This window comes from Oncorhynchus kisutch, linkage group LG7, assembly GCF_002021735.2.
Source record: "Oncorhynchus kisutch isolate 150728-3 linkage group LG7, Okis_V2, whole genome shotgun sequence".
Classification (NCBI taxonomy): domain Eukaryota; kingdom Metazoa; phylum Chordata; class Actinopteri; order Salmoniformes; family Salmonidae; genus Oncorhynchus; species Oncorhynchus kisutch.
Genome location: NC_034180.2, coordinates 36262071 through 36281664, shown reverse-complemented (window position 1 = coordinate 36281664; position 19594 = coordinate 36262071). Strand labels below are relative to the sequence as shown.

At 41.6% G+C, this 19594-nt stretch overlaps 1 protein-coding gene across 5 annotated transcripts; it reads right to left on the bottom strand.

Moving 5' to 3' along the window:
- Positions 1–214: 214 nt before the first annotated feature.
- Positions 215–19444, bottom strand: LOC109894567 (interferon alpha-inducible protein 27-like protein 2A). Of its 5 annotated transcripts, XR_004210643.1 has the most exons (8): positions 18844–18953; positions 18151–18364; positions 17814–18039; positions 4219–4249; positions 4036–4063; positions 3888–3917; positions 713–877; positions 215–583 (listed from the first exon to the last, which is right to left on the bottom strand). XR_004210643.1 is itself a non-coding variant. In XM_031829030.1 (7 exons), exons 4-7 carry the CDS (start codon positions 4043–4045, stop codon positions 483–485), a joined length of 306 nt encoding a protein of 101 aa, XP_031684890.1. In that variant the 5' UTR covers positions 4046–4063; positions 4219–4249; positions 17814–18039; positions 18151–18941; the 3' UTR covers positions 215–482. The 5 variants fall into 5 exon arrangements, 4 of the variants coding, with proteins under 4 accessions (XP_031684890.1, XP_020343741.1, XP_020343742.1 ...); XM_031829030.1 differs by having other exon boundaries at positions 18151–18941; XM_020488152.2 differs by lacking the exons at positions 17814–18039; positions 18151–18364; positions 18844–18953 and adding an exon at positions 19339–19444.
- Positions 19445–19594: the final 150 nt, after the last annotated feature.

The window sequence follows — 19594 nt, the reverse complement described above, 5'->3', positions numbered from 1 at the left end:
GTAATGGTTTGCAGGCCCTGCCACATCCGACGAGCGTCAGAGCCGGTGTAGTATGACTCGATCTTAGTACTGTATTGAGGCTTTGCCTGTTGGTTCGCCGGGGGGCATAGCGGTATTTCTTATAAGCTTCCGGGTTTGAGATTTTAGCCTATAAATCTGCAATCACAAATGTAATTTCATACAGAAATTGAATTGACCAATAACTACAACCTCCTTGACAAATGTAAAATATATTTACTTCAGCAAGGCATTGCAATACTCACTGATCTTTCACATTCACTAATCAACACATCCTCTTTATCAGTCAGAAATCAAAGGAAACATTCAGTAGCTTCAACACTATGCTATAGTCAACTTCTCTATCCTAAAGCTCAGCACATACAGTATGGGGACAAAGACACATTTGAAGTATAATCAATTTTAATATCAATGTAATCATAGCGAGGATGAGACCCCAGCGTCAATACGGCTGAATATTGAGGTCACCCCCTGAACTTAGAGGACACCCATCCCAGCGCTCCACCCGCTGCCGCGCCAACACTTCCCACAGCAGCTGTGGCCACACCGGTGAGTCCTGCAGCTCCTAGTGGAACAACGAGATAAGTCCAATTTTTGTCCAAAACACTAGTTAAAATCATGACCACAAGACAGTCGTGAAATTCAGTTTCCAACTATTTACATTACATTGAAAAATAAAATGTATCGTCTTTACCTGCTGACTGTAGAGCAGCAATAAGACTCCCTGCTGCTACCCCACCTCCATTGGCCACGGCTGCAGAAGACATCATGCCTGCTGCGGTTGATCCAGCTGCAACCCCAGCAGCACCGAATCCCATCGCTCCCAAAGCAACAGGGGCAATGAGCACTGCCGCCGTACCTGTCAGGTCCAAACAAACCTTTTAACTTGCAGACCAAAACACAGGAGTTCTGGGTCACACCTCCCATAAGGAGGTGTGACCCAGAACTGTCATGTGCAAGAGGGTAAAATTACAGTGCAGAATGCAGACAGGTCTTTCCACACGGTTGTTTAAATTTTAACAAACATTTGTTTTGACAATGGAGTAGTTATATAGTCCACACAACCGCTGCACTTTCATAGTTCACACTACTGTTCGTTAAACCATGGGAAGTTCTAGAACCTGCTAGAAGACTCATAGACGGTCCTCTGAGGAGTAAGACTTGACTCTGCTGCACCAGACAGATCAGGTCTCCACCAGACCAGAGAAAGGGACATAAATCTAGCCTGCCAGAGTAAGTTTCTCTCTCTATCTCTCCCAGAGAAAAGTTAATATGTTTGTTGATTTGTATATGCTGCTATGTGAATATCCTTTGTTCCTGAGAGAGAGAGGAGATATATAAACTCAGCAAAAAAAAGAAAACGTCCTCTCACGGTCACCTGCGTTTATTTTCAGCAAACTTAACATGTGTAAATATTTGTATGAACATGAGTCAACAACTGAGACAAACTGAGCAAGTTTCACAGAAGTGACTAACAGAAACGGAATGTGTCCCTGAACAAAAGGTGGGTCAAAATCAAAAGTAACAGTCAGTATCTGGTGTGGCCACCAGCTGCATTAAGTGCTGCAGGGCATCTCCTCCTCATGGACTGCACCATACTTGCCAGTTCTTGCTGTGAGATGTTACCCCACTCTTCCACCAAAGTACCTGCAAGTTCCCAGACATATCTGAATGAGAATGGCCCTAGCCCTCACCCTCATTTGATCCAACAGGTCCCAGACGTCCTCAATGGGATTGAGATTCGGGCTCTTCGATGGCCATGGCAGAAAACTGACATTCCTGTCTTGCAGGAGATCAGCCATACTGCTCATTCTGTGCATGGTGGCATTGTCATGCTGGAGGGTCATGTCAGGATGAGCCTGCAGGAAGAGTACCACATGAAGGAGGAGGATGTCTTCCCTGTAACACACAGCATTGAGATTGCCTGCAATGACAACAAGCTCAGTCCGATGATGCTGTGACACACCGCCACAGACCATGACGGATCCTCCACCTCCAAATCGATCTCACTCAGTGTAACAGGCTGACTACACCGCTCGTCACATGCGTTGCAAAATAAATTTAGAAATCTATATTATTCAATTATTGCACCCACACTGCTCGCGTGCCAACAAGCGTCTACATTGCCAAGGGCGGAAAATAGAAGTCAGTTCTATTTCTGACGCAGATCACACAGCAAGTCCTGCCTCTCTCATCTCCTCATTGGTTTTTATTTTACCTTTATTTAACCAGGCAAGTCAGTTAAGAACATATTCTTATTTTCAATGACGGCCTGGGAACAATGGGTTAACTGCCTGTTCAGGGGCAGAACGACAGATTTGTACCTTGTCAGCTCGGGGGTTTGAACTTGCAACCTTCCGGTTACTAGTCCAATGCTCTAACCACTAGGCTACGCTGCCGCCCAAGGTTGGTGGCGGTAGCACCTAATTTATGAAAGTTGCCAATCGCAATATAAAGTCAAGAGAAGAAAAAGCCTAGGAGGAGAGATGACTAGAAACGATTCAGTTGACCGTTTGTGTGGATTAATTGTCGGAGTAGACGACCTTGTGCATTTCAAGTAAAATAACAACTCAATGTTTATATCCCAGGACAAATTAGCAACAGCAAGCTAGCTAAATAGGACAAATTAGATAGCAAGTGCAAGCTAGCTAAATTGCCATAAAGGTTTAATGTTTTTCAACATGTCCCCAAATTACTGTAATTGGTTCAGAGTTTGTTTTGATAATCTAACCTGCGTGTCATGATCACGTTTGGTGTGGGGGGACAAAATAAATTTATGGCACGCACGCAGCCGGTTTGGGTTCCGTGTAACGCTCATTCCTTCGACCATAAACGTGAATCCAACCATCCCCCCCGGTGAGACAAAACCGTGATGTCAGTGAAGAGCAGTTTTTGCCAGTCCTGTCTGGTCCAGCGACGTTATTGCCAGTGAGGACCTGCCTTACAACAGGCCTACAAGCCTCTCAGCCTATTGCGGACAGTTTGAGCACTGATGGAGTGATTGTGCGTTCCTGGTGTAACTCAGGTAGTTGTTGTTGCCATCCTGTACCGATCCTGTGTAGTTGCACGTGGTCTGCCACTGCGAGGATGATCAGATGTCCATCCTGTCTCCCTGTAGAGCCGTCTTAAGCGTCTCACAGTACAGACATTGCAATTTATTGCCCTGGCCAAATCTGCAGTCCTCATGCCTCCTTGCAGCATGCCCAAGGCACGTTCACAGAGATAAGCAGGGACCCTGGGCATCTTTCTTTTGGTGTTTTTCCAGAGTCAGTAGAAAGACCTCTTTAGTGTCCTAAGTTTTCATAACTGTGACCTTAACAGCTTACAGACAGTAGGCAATTAAGTGTCTTAACGACCGTTCCACAGGTGCATGTTCATTAATTGTTTATGGTTCTTTGAACAAGCATGTGTTGTAACCCTTTACAATGAAGATCTGTGAAGTTATTTGGATTTTTACGAATTATCTATGAAAGACAGGGTCCTGAAAAAGGGACATTTATTTTTTTGCTGAGTTTATATCTACGTACAAATATATATTAATACTGTCATATCTATACATGTTTCTTTCATTTTAGAACAAGTCTATTCCTAAATAACTGAAGAGTGTGTGTGTGTGTGTGTGTGTGTGTGTGTGTGTGTGTTAAAACTCTGGATATGAACATATCTGCCTGGTTCTTGCTGGACCGCCTGTAGTGGGGTCAGACCAAAGTAGAGTCAGCATTATGTGGTGGTGTCAGACCAAAGTAGCATTAAGTCACTAATGGGTGAGGGCATGTACAGCCAATCGCACAGATGGCTCCAGCTAGCCGTTTTTACAGTCGTATCTGCAACTGTTCATTCTTAGAAGAATTGATTGAAGGATACTTTACCAGTTCCAACTGCCATGGCAATCACAGATACTAAATAGAGGAACAAACATACATGGGTCATCATCATTATGGTTAACTAATGCAATATTTTTCTTAGACAAAGCAGTTTCATTGCCAAAACCTATATCAAACAATGAAATATACTCACCAGACACCATTTTCTTGGATTCAAATAGCTAAAAGTGTGATAAAGATTCAGTTAATGTTGTTGTTAGTGACAAAAGATCTGCCAGCATTCTCACTTAGGCTATATCAGAAGGACACTGCTGGTACAATGCTAAAACATGGCATACAGCATTATAACAGAATAAATCAAATATGGACATTTTACCTTCCCGTTTTAGGTGTTGTTCAGTGGTAGGCTATAATAAATGACAAAAAAGCAGACAAATCAAAATAAGACCACTTCTTGTAATATCACATTCGGTTTCAAAATGTTTATTATGATCAAGTCCAGAGTACAGTCAATAACTCTGTGCTTGCCTACAGTAAGTCAGAGCTGTAACTAATCTACTGGACAAATACATTTATGGAAAGCTTCGGAGTTTAACAGCATTGGCATCCAATATGTTGCATTACCGCCCCCAACTGGACTACAATATCAACCCATTACACTGATACAAAAAGGGAAAAGGATTACCAAAGATGTACTACAACTAAACCAAGATAAACCACAGCCTGTCATTTAAAATGGGAACAAATGAGTCAGTAGGCAGAACAAGAAAGGGGGTGGGCAGAGCCAAGCACAAGCTAGCGAGATCCTATCATTTCCGTTAGGGAAAGACTGCTCTGAAACGCACATGTGCAATAACTCAATACGCCTTTGCACTCCTAAACAACACAATTTAACAACTTTTACAAAAGGGTAAACGCTACAAAACTTTGTCCACTCTGTTCATAACATTCTAGTTTTGAGAACAGAAAAATTGTATTGAGATCAAATATTTCATTGATGAGAAATTTTGCAGAATGTCAGCCAAAATCCATCTCGTTCCACCTTCTCTCATATTTGGTAGTGGGTGGAAACACCAAGCAGATGATCCACATTTATACCTCTGGTGAAATATCTGTCATTGTTCTGTGGGATTACTCCACCTCTATGATATCATAGCAGTCCACAAACCAACATTTAAAGTGAATGCTGCCACCTACTGTGTTGGAATGTACGATCAATGATCATATGCCCAATTCTGAACTACCATGAAAATAAAACTCTAAACCAAATAAATCCTCAACTTCTACCACACCATCCCCCCAAAACTCTTCCCAACCCCATTAAACTTGATCTATATCATGCTGAAACACTCCACCCTTGTTCAGCATATCAACCACAATTTCAACAGTAACAGATGTTACCCCAATATCTCTTTTGACATCTCCTCAACAACCTTAAACCTGGCATTTCTGATTTGCACAACCAGAGTCGTATTTATAGTCCTACCAATAAAATCCATAAATAAAATAAAAATTAATTATCAAAGTGGCCTTTGACACCACACATTCATGAGCATAAGATTTCTGAACAGGCCTCAAAACCCTGCCAGGACCATCAGAAGCACCAGCCCCGAAAGTAGGTCCACTTACTACAGGTACATCCATGTCAGATCCATCAGTCTGAAAGTAGGTCCACTTACTACAGGTACATCCATGTCAGATCCATCAGTCTGAAAGTAGGTCCACTTACTACAGGTACATCCATGCCAGATCCATCAGTCTGAAAGTAGGTCCACTTACTACAGGTGCATCCATGTCAGATCCATCAGTCTGAAAGTAGGTCCACTTACTACAGGTGCATCCATTTAAGCCACACTGTAGTTCTAACAATCTGTTTTACGGCCTCTGCAAATGATACATCTTGACTGATCCTTTATCTCTGAGCCTCTCTGTACCTGACATCCACCAAATGTTACAGTGTTCTCTCCCACAATTACTGCACTTAACCTTCACATTGCTTCCACATTCACCGTAATCATGTGCCCCTCCACACTTGGCACATCTTTTCTTTCCTTTACATTGAACAGCTACATGTCCCATTCTTTGGCATTTGAAACACAGCAGTGCATGAGACAAATTCTCTCATTTTGAAATTAAGGAACCCTATCTGTACTTTCCCCAACAAGACTTTCTCAAACCTCAGCATCACTGATAACCTTTTACTTATTTGACCCTCTTTCCTACTGATCAACCTTTTGGCTCAATCACTCTGCCTTCCTTCCACATTATCTTTAACATCATCTGTGAACGTAGATATCGGGACCCCAGTGATGACTCCCCTCAATCTAGCATAAGCACCAGGGACATGGCTTTTAATCTTCTTCACATGAACCTTTTCCATTTTCAGAATCTACCCTTGCGGAGCCTGGCTACCACACAATATTAATATCTACCATTTCCAATTAACCAAGTTAACTCCTTCACCTACCTCTTTCTCTATGGCATTATTTAGTCAGATAGGGTGTAAGTGAGGCCCATTACTCTACCTCAAACAACAACTGAAAATAAAGTCACCTTGGTGGACTCCCAAATGCTGCTGCTAGGATGGCCCAATTCTCTTTTTTTTCCACTTGGTCTTTTGACCAATCAGATCAGCTCTGAAAAATATCTGATACAAAAAAAACTGATGTAATTGATCAAAATACCAATTAGTAGAAAAAATAATTAGGTTGCCTGTGTAAAGACAGACGTCTTGGCTTATTTGGTGTTTGGCAACCAACTTCGCAGGTTCAAATGTTCTCCTTGATTAGTTAAAATCATGTGCACCTGAGTCAGACTGCTAGAGTGAAACACTACCAAATTACAATAAGCAGTTAGTGTGTGCAATTGGTAATCAGTGTAGGTGTGGTGATACTGATGGTTTGTTGGGATTGATGTTTAAATTTTTATTTTATTTTAAACATAGCAGGTTAGAAGTAACATAGCAGGTTAGGAGAATTAACGTAGCAGGTTAGGAGAACTAAATCACATTGTATTTGTCACACGCGCTGAATACTGTGTAGACCTTACTGTGAAACGCTTACTTACACCCGTTAGTCGAGGTAATATGTACATGTAGGTAGAGGTGACGAGACTATGCATGGATAATAAACAGTGTATCAGCAGAGTAAAAATGTGGGTGAGGGGGACAATGTAAATAGTCCGGGTAGCCATTTCATTAGCTGTTCAGGAGACTTGGCGCTCCAGTACCACTTGCCGTGCAGTAGCAGAGAGAACAGTCTATGACTAGGGTGGCTAGAGTCTTTGACCATTTTTTGGGCCTCCAACACCGCCTGGTATACAGGTCCTGGATGGCAAGAATTCTACTAATAGAACAGGTTAGGATAATTAATGTGGCAGGTTAAAAGAATGAGGTTTGGGTTAGGAAAAGGCTTACTGTTAGGCTTAGCTAAGATGCTACATTACACTTTAGTCATTTAGCAGATGCCCTTATCTGTGCATACAGTTTCATACTTTATTCATACTGGTCCCGTGGGAATCAAATCCACAACTCTTGCATTACTTCATGCTCTCGTGCGGGGGATTCTTTCACTAAACAGTTTCCCATGCATTGTCAATAAGGTTTCTAAACTAACCCGGATGTAATAGAATTCCGGCCACTGGTTGGTTTTGTGGCGCTACTCTGATTTCCCCATTAAAAAAAACGCTATAAACAGGTAGAGGTGCATATTATTCTGGCCACATGTTGCTTGCGGTCCAAACACTTAAAAGACACACCCATCTTATGCCCTTGGGATAATGGTTAGCAGATGTTAATGCGAGTGTAGCGAAATGCTTGTGCTTCTAGTTCTGACCATGCAGTAATATCTAACAAGGAATCTAACATTTTCACAACTAAAAACTACAATTATGAATGAGCGATGGCCGAACGGCATAGGCAAGATGCAGTAGATGGTAGAGTACAGTATATACATATGAAATGAGTAATGTAGGGTATGTAAACATTATATAAAGTGGCATTGTTTAACTTCTATAGGATAGGGGGCAGCATTTGGAATTTTGGATGAAAAGCATTCCCAAATTCAACTGCCTGCTACTCATCCCCAGAAGATAAGATATGCATATTATAGGTAGATTTGGATAGAAAACACTGAGGTTTATAAAACGGTTTGAATCATATCTGCGAGTATAACAGAACTTATGTAGCAGGCGAAACCCCAAGGACAAACCATTCAGATACATTTTTGAGGTCACTCTTCTCAATGGGTTTTCATTGGGAATCCAGATTTCCAAGGGACTTGCTTGCAGTTCCTACCGCTTCCACTGGATGTCACCAGTCTTTAGAAATTGGTTGAGGTTTTCCTTTGTGTAATGAAGAAGTAGCCCTGTTCAAAACAAGGGTCACTTCATGTGTACTGTTTGATAGAGGCGCATGACCAGAAAGCTAGCGTCAGTTTGCTTTCTTCCTGTATTGAACACAGATCATCCCGTCTTCAATTTTATCGATTATTTACTTTAAAAAAGACCTAAAGTTGTATTACAAAAGTAGTTTGAAATGTTTTGGCAAAGTTTACAGGTAACTTTTGAGATATTTTGTAGTCGCGTTGCGCAAGTTGTAACCAGTGTTTTTCTGGATCAAACGCTCCAAATAAATGGACATTTTGGATATATATGGACAGAATTAATCGAACAAAAGGAACATTTGTGATGTTTATGGGACATATTGGAGTGCCAACAGAAGAAGCTCGTCAAAGGTAAGGCATGATTTATATTTTTATTTCTGCGTTGTGTGTCGCGCCTGCAGGGTTGAAATATGTTCTCTCGTTTACGGAGGTGCTATCCTCAGATAATAGCATCGGTTTTTCATTATTAAAGTGGCTAGAGATGAGTCAGTATGTTGGCAGCAGCCACTCAATGTTAGTGACGGCTGTTTAACAGTCTGATGGCCTTGAGATAGAAGCTGGTATTCAGTCTCTCGGTCCCCGCTTTGATGCACCTGTACTGACCTCGCCTTCTGAATTATAGCGGGGTGAACAGGCAGTGGCTCAGGTGGTTGTTGTCCTTGATGATCTTTTTGGCCTTCCTGTGACATCAGGTGGTGTAGGTATCCTGGAGGGCAGGTAGTTTGCCCCCGGTGATGCGTTGTGCAGACCTCACTACCCTCTGGAGAGCCTTACGGTTGTGGGCGGAGCAGTTGCCGTACCAGGCGGTGGATACAGCCTGACAGGATGCTCTCGATTGTGCAGTTTGTGAGTGTTTTTGGTGACAAGCCGAATTCCTTCAGCCTCCTGAGGTTGAAGAGGCGCTGCTGCGTCTTCTTCACCACGCTGTCTGTGTGGGTGGACCATTTCAGTTTGTCCGTGATGTGTACGCCGAGGAACTTAAAACTTTCCACCTTCTCCACTCCTGTCCCGTCGATGTGGATAGGGGGCTGCACCCTCTGCTGTTTCCTGAAGTCCACGATCATCTCCTTTGTTTTAGTGACATTGAGTTAGAGGTTATTTTCCTGACACCACACTCCGAGGGCCCTCACCTCCTCCCTGTAGGCCGTCTCGTCGTTGTTGGTAATCAAGCCTACCACTGAAGTGTTGTCTGCCAACTTGATGATTGAGTTGGAGGCGTGCATGGCCATGGGTGAACAGGGAATACAGGAGAGGGCTGAGAACACACCCTTGTGGGGCCCCAGTGTTGAGGATCAGCGGAGTGGAGATGTTGCTACCTACCCTCACCACCTGGGGGGCAGCCTGTCAGGAAGTCCAGGACCCAGTTGCACAGGGCGCGGTCGAGACCCAGGGTCTAAAGCTTAATGACAAGTTGAGGGTATTATGGTGTTAAATGCTGAGCCGTAGTCGATGAACAGCATTCTTACATAGGTATTCCTCTTGTCCAGATGGGTTAGGGCAGTGTGCAGTGTGATTGAGTCGTCTGTGAACCTATTGGGGCGGTAAGCAAATTGGAGTGGGTCTAGGGTGTCAGGTAGGGTGGAGGTGATTTGGTCCTTGACTAGTCTCTCAATGCACTACATGATGATGGAAGTGAGTGCTACGGGGCGATAGTCATTTAGCTCAGTTACCTTCGCTTTCTTGGGAACAGGAACAATGGTGGCCCTCGTAAAGAACAGCAGACTGGGATAAGGATTGATTGAATATGTCCGTAAACACACCAGCCAGCTGGTCTGCGCATGCTCTGAGGATGCCGTCTAGGCCGGCAGACTTGTGAGGGTTAACACGTTTAAATGTTTTACTCACATCGGCTGCAGTGAAGGAGAGCCGCAGGTTTTGGTAGCGGGCCATGTCAGTAGCACTATGTTGTCCTCAAAGCGAGCAAAGTTAGTTTGTCTGGGAGCAAGACATCGTGGTTCGCGACTGGGCTGGTTTTCCTTTTGTAGTCCGTGATTGACTGTAGACCCTGCCACATACCTCGTGTCTGAGCCGTTGAATTGAGACTCCACTTTGTCTCTATACTGACGCTTAGGTTGTTTGATTGCCTTGCGGAGGGAATAGCTACACTGTTTGTATTCGGTCATGTTTCCGGTCACCTTAAAAGCAGTGGTTCGCGATTTCAGTTTTGCGCGAATGCAGCCATCAATCCAGTTTCTGGTTGGGGAATGTTTTAATATACGCTGTGGGTACAACATCACTGATGCACTTGCTAATAAACTCGCTCACCGAATCAGAGTATTCATCAATGTTATTGTCCGACACTATGTGGAACATATCCCAGTCCACGTGATCGAAGCAATCTTGAAGCGTGGAATCAGATTGGTCGGACCAGCGTTGAACAGACCTGAGCACGGGCGCTTCCTGTTTTAGTTTGTCTATAGGCTGGGAGCAAAAAAATGGAGTCGTTGTCAGATTCTGAAATAGGGCGGGGGAGGGCTTTATATGAGTAGCGGAAGTTAGAATAACAATGATCCAGGGTTGCCAGCCCGGGTCACGCATTCGATATGCTGATACAATTTAGGGAATCTTGTTTTCAGATTAGCCTTGTTAAAATCCCCAGCTACAATAAATGCAGCCTCAGAATATGTAGTTTCCAGTTTACATAGTCAAATTAAGTTCTTTCAGGGCCATCGATGTGTGTTTGGGGGGGATGGATATACACTGATTATGATCGAAGAGAATTCTCTTGGTAGATAATGCGGTCGGCATCTGATTGTAAGGAATTCTAGGTCAGGTGAACAGAAGGACTTGAGTTCCTGTTTGTTGTTATGAATCATTTAGCTGCTCTGACAGTTGGTGCTTAAAGCTAGTGAGGGAGATAAGTGTTTCCAGTTTCAGAGATTTTTGTAGTTCGTTCGAATTATTATGATTATTTTTTACCTTTTTTAACCTTTATTTAAGAACAAATTCTTATTTTCAATGACGGCATAGGAACAGTGGGTTAACTGCCTGTTCAGAGGCTACCCTGCCGCCCCAATCATTGGCAGCAGAGAACTGGAAGGAGAGGCGGCCAAAGAAAGAATTGGTTTTGGGGGTGACTAGAGATATACCTGCTGGAGCGTGTGCTACAGGTGGGAGATGCTATGGTGACCAGCGAGCTGAGATAAGGGGGGACTTTACCTAGCAGGGTCTTGTAGATGACATGGAGCCAGTGGGTTTATGATACCAACGCCTTACTGACGTTTCCGTGACGCTTGCATCGCTTGTTAATGAAAATCATAATGTCCATGGTTTATATTAATTAAATCTTAACCATTATCGTTAGAAGCATACAATTCTCCCCGATGATGCCCAATCTATAGATAGTCTTTACCTCAACACCTCAACACCTCATGGGATGGTATGATATTTTCTCGCTGTATACAGATCTAAATGCTGTTCGCCAATCATAGGCTGTTATTACCAGTTCCACATCAGACAACCAACAAGAGTTGTGTCCACGGCTTTCAGAGGAGTTTATAGATGCTTTTCGAGATTCGCTTCAGTCGAATAGAGCAGGTCATAGACTTTCTCAGAGGGTGAGTGCTATTTGGATCCTTGGGATGTCCATACGTCTATAAAGTATACATTTAAATTGGTTACGTTTAGTGTTAGATTAGGGTAAGGACGTCCCAAGGAATCTGGATAGCAGTGGCCTTTCAGAGACTGGCACAGTATTTGAGAGCTAGGCAGCAACACAGACTTTTCTTTTTTTTTTTCAAGTGTCAGAAGCAATTTGAGTGTCTGCCCCAGATAGTTTCCTTATTAGAGACAATGGAAAATAATTACCACGATGTCCTTGATCCAATTGAAGAGCAAGTAGGCTATATTTAAGTTGTGATCATTTGGAAATATTTAGGTCTACTGTGTTAAGGCAAATGTGGTTTATTTGAAAATAATGATTCTTTGTTGATAACATATTGTCAAAAGCACGTAGGCAATATTATTTACTGTGTCGATAGCGGAGTAGGCTAGTGTACAATAACGTAATTTGATGTGCTAGTATTATTTATTTAATGGATTAATTAAACTAAATGAAATAACTACTTTTTCACTGAAAAAAGGGAAACGAGGTACAACATGCAACTTCGATCAAAGACCTAAAATCATGCCTGACAATATCACAACCGTATCTTAATATAGTGTGGATACAGTAGTAGCCTATTCTACAACAATGTAACTATGTGCTGATATTATTTATCTAATTGATCAATTGAATTGTAAATGTGGATGGGACGCTATTTCATTCAATGATTACGTTATTATACAAGGTAGATACAGGAGTAGTCCATAGTCTACAATAATAATGTAATTGAATGTGTATCATTTATTTCATTGATTAATACAATTGTAAATTGGGAGGGGTAGGCTACTTCATTCAGTGTATACTGAACATACTCTAGGAGTATGTTAATGATGGCTTTCCAGCTGTTGAACTATGGCAATGTCAAACAAATTTCTAAATATCTTTCTTTAGTCTAGATGTGATGAGCCAGAGAAACCAATCAGCTTCACTGCAGGTGCTCAACCCACCACCCTCAATGTTCTCCCTCCACAAGTAACCACATCCTCTTCTCCAGTTGAACTACTTTGCCACCACTAAAAATGACTGTACATTTACCCGTGCCCATCTCAGTGTAACATGATCCATCCAAGGACTCAGCTAGATGCCTAAAATGTGAGAAATGTAAGCAAGATGCTATAGTGTGTGTGTATGGATGGAGTTCCAAGTAAAGACTTGAGAAGATGACAAAGGAGATACTGTATGCGCTCACTCTCGTCACTATGAAAATAAAGTGTGGGGTGCCTCGTGTCTCCTTTATGTCCATTTGAGGATACTACAGTCACCCCTGATAGAGGTTCTTGGAACACTGCGATTTAAGAGGTTGACGAAAACCTTCAAAAGGTGGTGGTGCTATGTTGCATGTTATCTTGAATACCAGGCAGATGTTTGAGTACAGAATCAAATGGTGTAAACTTAAGGCTAAACTCTGAGAAAGGGGTTCCAACAGGGTTCTTTGGCTGTCACAAAAGGTGAAAACTTTTTTGTTCAATGTAGAGCCCTCTGTGGAATGGAGCCCAAAAGGGTTCTACCTAGACACAGAAGGGGTTCTACCTGGAACCAAAAAGGGTTCTCCTATGGGGATGAATCCTGTTAGTTTGTAGATAGCACCTTTTTATCAGTGTAGGCCTATATTGCAGTCGTGGCTCTGTAGATATCTGTGATGAATTAAATTCATTGGTGGTGGTGAGTTAAGAATCAGAAATTCTATGAAACATCCCCACTTTAAGCACACATTTGCAAGCAGGAAAGTAACCTGTGTGTGCTGAGGCATGTGTGATCACTCAACATTGACAGGACCAACAAAAATATAGTTAGTGTTTGGCCGTCATTGTAAATAAGAATTTGTTCTTAACTGACATGCCTAGTTAAGAGGTTCAATTTAAAAAAAACATGCAAACAAAAGATGACGTGCCTAACTTGCACCGTTATGCAATTATTAGGAGACTAGATATGCTGCTGCTGCTACATTGACACCCCCCCCCCATTTGTTTTTTTTTACAATGCTGCTACTCGCTGTTTATTATCTATGCATAGTCACTTCACCCCTAGTTACATGTACAAATTACCTCAACTAACCTGTAAGCCCCACACACCGACTCTGTACCGGTACCCCCTGTATATAGCCTCATTATTGTTATGTTATTGTGTTACTGTGGTAAATATTTTCTTAAACTCTTCTTGAACTGCACTGTTGCTTAAGGGCTTATAAGTAAGCATTTCACGTTAAGGTCTACACTTGTATTTGGCGCAAGTTTGATTTGAAATAGCTCATTCACTCTATCGCCTGCTATATGGAGGGGAGCCGCAGCAGTTAACTGATGTAAACAATGCAATTGTATACAATAACATTGCATATACTGTAGTATACACTTTGATTGACTTAGTGTTTTTCCTTTTGCTGTTTCTGTATAACAGACTTTGAGAAAACTGACACTCCACCTGATGTGGTGGAAGTTGTTATACCAGATCAGAACACCTTCGAAGACCACCTTCTGGCACAGACTGAGAAGGATGTTGAGGTTTTTGACCAGGTAAAAATGATTGTCCGCTGTTCATTTATTTTCTGGTCTTCCAATAGATATTACAAATACATTGCTTATATATGAAATAATTGCATTTATTTCTATTATCAATCAAGTTGAGACTGAACATGGACGGGGCGGGGCGCATGAGAAGGAGAGCCACCTGAGAAGAATCAAGGGGACCAAGTGCTTCGACATCTAAGTGAATGAATTGGACTAGAAGGACGACGAAAGGAAGACGAGACCTGGGAAAGCTTGGTGCTCTTTCGCTTCTAGCTGGGGTCAACATCCGTTAAGGTGAATATAAAAATCTCAGATGATAACTACAGTTGAAGTCGGAAGTTTACATACACTTAAGATTGGAGACATTAAAACTCATTTTTCAACCACTCCACAAATTTCTTGTTAACAAACTATAGTTTCGGCAAGTTGATTAGGATATCTACGTTGTGCATGACACAAGTAATGTTTCCAACAATTGTTTACAGACAGATTATTTCACTGTATCACAATTCCAGTGGGTCAGAAGTTTACATACACTACGTTGACTGTGCCTTTAAACAGCTTGGAAAATTCCAGAAAATGTCATGGCTATAGAAGCTTCTGATAGGCTAATTGACATCATGAGTCAATTGGAGGTGTACCTGTGGATGTATTTCAAGGCCTACCTTCAAACTCAGTGCCTCTTTGCTTGACATCATGGGAAAATCAAAAGAAATCAGCCAAGACCTAAGAAAAAAAATTGTAGACATCCACAATTCTGGTTCATCCTTGGGAGCAATTTCCAAACGCCTAAAAGGTACCACGTTCATCTGTACAAACAATAGTACGCAAGTATAAACCACGGGACCACACAGCCGTCATACCGCTCAGGAAGGAGGCGCGTTCTGTCTCCTAGAGATGAACATACTTTGGTGCGAAAAGTGCAAATCAATCCCAGAACAGCAGCAAAGGACCTTGTGAAGATGCTGGAGGAAACAGGTACAAAGGTATCTATATCCACAGTAAAATGAGTCCTATATCGACATAACCTGAAAGGCGGCTCAGCAAGGAAGAAGCAACTGCTCTAAAACCACCATAAAAAAGCCAGACTACAGTTTGCAACTGCACATGGGGACAAAGATCGTACTTTTGGAGAAATGTCCTCTGGTCTGATGAAACAAAAATCGAACTGTTTGGCCATAATAACCACTTATGTTTGGAGGAAAAAGGGAGAGGCTTGCAAGCCGAAGAACATCATCCCAACCGCGAAGCACAGGGGTGGCAGCATCATGTTGTGGGGTTGCTTTGCTGCAGGAGGGACTGGTGCACCTCAGAAAATAATGGCATCATGAGGGAGGAAAATTATGTGGATATATTGAAGCATCATCAAGACATCAGTCAGGAAGTTAAAGCTGGGTCGCAAATGGGTCTTCAAAAAGGACAATGACCCCAAGCATACTTCCAAAGTTGGTGCGAAATGGCTTAAGGACAACAAAGTCAAGGTATTGGAGTGGCCATCAAAACCCTGACCTCAATCCCATAGAAAATGTGTGGGCAGAACTGAAAAAGCGTGTGAAAGCAAGGAGACCTACAAACCTTACTCCGTTATACCAGCTCTGTCAGGAGGAATGGGCCAAAATTCACCCAACTTATTGTGGGAAGCTTGTGGAAGGCCAAAACATTTGACCCAAGTTAAACAATTTAAAGGCAATGCTATCAAATACTAATTGAGTGTTTGTAAACTTCTGACCCACTGGGTCATTATTGCAGGTCCAAGAGGCTCCTAAATAGCTTCTACCCAAGCCATAAAACACCTAATCAAATGCCCCTCCCCCCAATCTGGAAAGCTGCTGCTACTCTTATCTATGCATAGTCACTTTAATAACTCTAGCTATATGTACATATTACCTCAATTGCCTCGACACCAGTGCCCCCACACATTGACTCTGTACTGGTAGCCCATGTATATAGCCCCGCTATTGTCATTTCCTGCTGCTCTTTAATTATTTGTTCTATTTTTGGGGGTATTTTCTTAACTACATTGTTGGTTAAGGTCTTGTAAGTAAGCATTTCATTGCAAGGTCTACACCTGTTGTATTCAGCGCATGTGAAAAATAAAATTTGATTTGAAGAAACTAAAAACATTAATTGACCTTTTTGTGTTGAGCATTCAGAAACAGTTTTGCAATTATTTTGGCATTGTCTACATGTAAATACATTATGGAAAGATATTCATAGTTTTATACTTGTTAATAGTTGATGACTTTTGTTTATGGGAGAATGTGCTGTTCAGTTTCCATAACTATGAAAAGGATAAAGAAAAACTATTTTACCTCAAATCTAATTGTGCTAATGGAAAAATATAATTCAACATAAATTCAGTAAACATTATAAAAACTCTGTTTTCTATAAGGAATTCACGCAGTAAATTAAGACCATTCTACATTCTTCTAATATGAAAGTTGTTAAAACAATGTGTGCCTCAAGGTCTTTGTATAATCTGTAATTTGTTGTACCCCCTAGCATATGTTATCATTGTCTGTTTGTATACTTCTTGTATGTAATACTGTTTTTTCTGCAATAACTAAAATTATAGAATGGAAGGCGAGTTGGTGCCCACGGTGCTCAATTGACCTTTTGCACAACGAAACAAAGCCCACTTCAGCTCAGCTTCCTACCCGATACATAGCTTCCTGTCCCAATCGCGTTGTCAGCCTGATTGTAGCCATACTAACCTCGAAGTCACTCGTTTTATCATTACCTCGGTATATTAACATAATTTCTATAACCTTATTTTAATCACTCGTTAAATTCTGTTTATCCATTCAGTTAGTGATTTTTGTAATTTGATTGTGTTCTGTATTTTTGTCTCTTTAGCTAGCAAACGTTAGCTACCAGTACCTAGTTAACGTTAGTGCTAACGACGTTAACGTTAGTTGGTGCGGCATCTTTATTGAAAGTTAGGAAATTAAGATTTCATTATACCTTATAGTGGGCTTCGACATCTGAAGAAGGGAGCAGTACCTTTGCTATTCCAGTGGAATAACAACCATGTCCAAGAGATCCTCGTGTCACTGATGGGAAGCATCAACTGAATCTGGGTTGTGGCTTGACTTCTCACAAAACTACCAGTGTGAGACTCTTGTGAAGGCGTGGGCCAAGGAGTTACTATTGCAATGCATCTTTCCTTTTTTTGCTTTGACTGTCCACTTTGTCTAACACCCTGTAGTCCATTTATTGGTAATAAACACCTCTGTTATACTCCAAACAAAATTTACAGTGACAAGAGAACAGAAACATTTAACTGAATTATTTTGAATGATTAATTAATTGCACAGACAGATGTTGGTTTGTTTCTCTTTCATTCATTGAAAGATAAAGGAGCCTGTCCCTTGTTATTTAGTCTTTCCTGCCTAAGAACTTTTGCATGTACACAAGTAGTACCAGTCACCCTTCTCTCTAATTAGTGAGAACACCACTGGGTCTCTATGTATTCTCTCACCTGAATAGTCTATGTGAAGATGGTCTTCACTGAACACAAATGTGCAGCCTTAAAAGTTGCTCTCCAGTCTGTAGCTATTCGGGGGCAGTGAAGGGAATGGTGGGGTCTCCTTATGGTGAACTATGCGTCACCCTACACAAACTGTGTGGTTTCTCATTTTCCCTCATGGACCTGTCGCAGCAAGCCCTTATGCTGACCTCTCCTGTCACTCTGTCCCTGTTCAAAACTGGAATAAAAATAATGAGCAATCATGTTAGCTAGCTACTGTAAAAGGCATGTCTTAAACTACATCACAGCTTTGAATAAACGTCCTTGTCTGGTCTGATAGGCAACTTACCTTCATAGTTGTAAAGGTAACCGGAGACAAAGTTTGAGTCCTTTTTCCAACTTGAAGTTCAGTGCTTTGCTACTTGTCTTGGCCAGACGATGTACATCCCTCACTTATATTTGGCAGCTCTTGGACGCGCCTTAAGTATAACACTGCCATGGTTGGTAAGGGAGGGCGTTGGCTAATTGCTAGCCACCTTACTAGTTAGGGCGTTAATAGCTAGCTAAGAGACAAAAGACACAGAACACAATCGAATTGCAAAAATCACTAACTGAACGGATAAACTGAATTTTCAACAAGAATTATAAAAAAGCTATAGGAATATGATTAATATACTGAGATAATGATAAAACGAGTGACTTCGAGGCTAGTCAGGCTGACAGGACGCTATGTATTAGGTAGGAAGTCGACGTTGTACAAAATATCTATGGAACTAATAGGAGCTGGCAGGGTGGGAAATAAACTCAAATAAGGCCTGTTTTTTCGTGATTACTTCAAAACTACGGCAAGCTGCTCGGGAATATGGTCATATTACGAAACTGGGCTCCACGTCGGGAGGCAATGAATAAGTTATGTTCATTGGTTGTTTCCTTGCAGCTAGCTAAGCTAACTAAACATCGAACTTTTGTACATCGCTATATTCCGTACACTTGACCTTATTTTAGCGCTTTAATACTTCCAGATCAACTGTAATATGAATACCATTATAAAGCACAATTTCTCCCCTTTCCAGCAAAATCAATGACGAGACCTTCATGCTGCCCGCCTCGACATGATTGAAGATAGCAATGGAACTCCGCAATGTCTTTTTTAAAATGTCGGGTGGGGAAGCGGAAAGCTACTGCGTGAAAGTGAGAGATATGTCATTTGTTATTTTACCTTTAACTAGGCAAGTCAGTTAAGAACAAATTCTTATTTTCAATGACGGCCTAGGGACAGTGTGTTAACATGTGGGGAAACAGCCTTTTTTCACCCGATTTGTCCATTTTATAACCTCTAAAATGTTTTTTTTAAACACTATAAAGAGTTAATGTCTCATTACATACCTATTTGAAGTTTTATATCGAATTCCAAGTGTAAAGGTGGGGCAAAATTACTTCACAAGTTAATTGCGGCTGTCACGGCTTTTCAGTCATGATGGTGCGAAAAATCAACTGATTGAATTAACTATTGACGAGTAATTATCTTCACACTCACCATTGATCATTTGTTGTTTTTAATCTGCGAGAGAGGCGATGCTCCTGGTGGAAAAAGGCTGTACGGCACAGAATGAGTTGCGCCGTGACACATCACACGTTAAAATACAGCGTCAGAGGGGTCAGTTTTTTCTACTTTTCTCCAATACTATTGGTCGATTACCATGTCAATCAACGCTAAACAGAAAGTTAGTTCAGACTTCGGGTATGTTCTTAAATTCAATCTGGAGCGCAGGAGTGCTCGTTGTCAGATTATC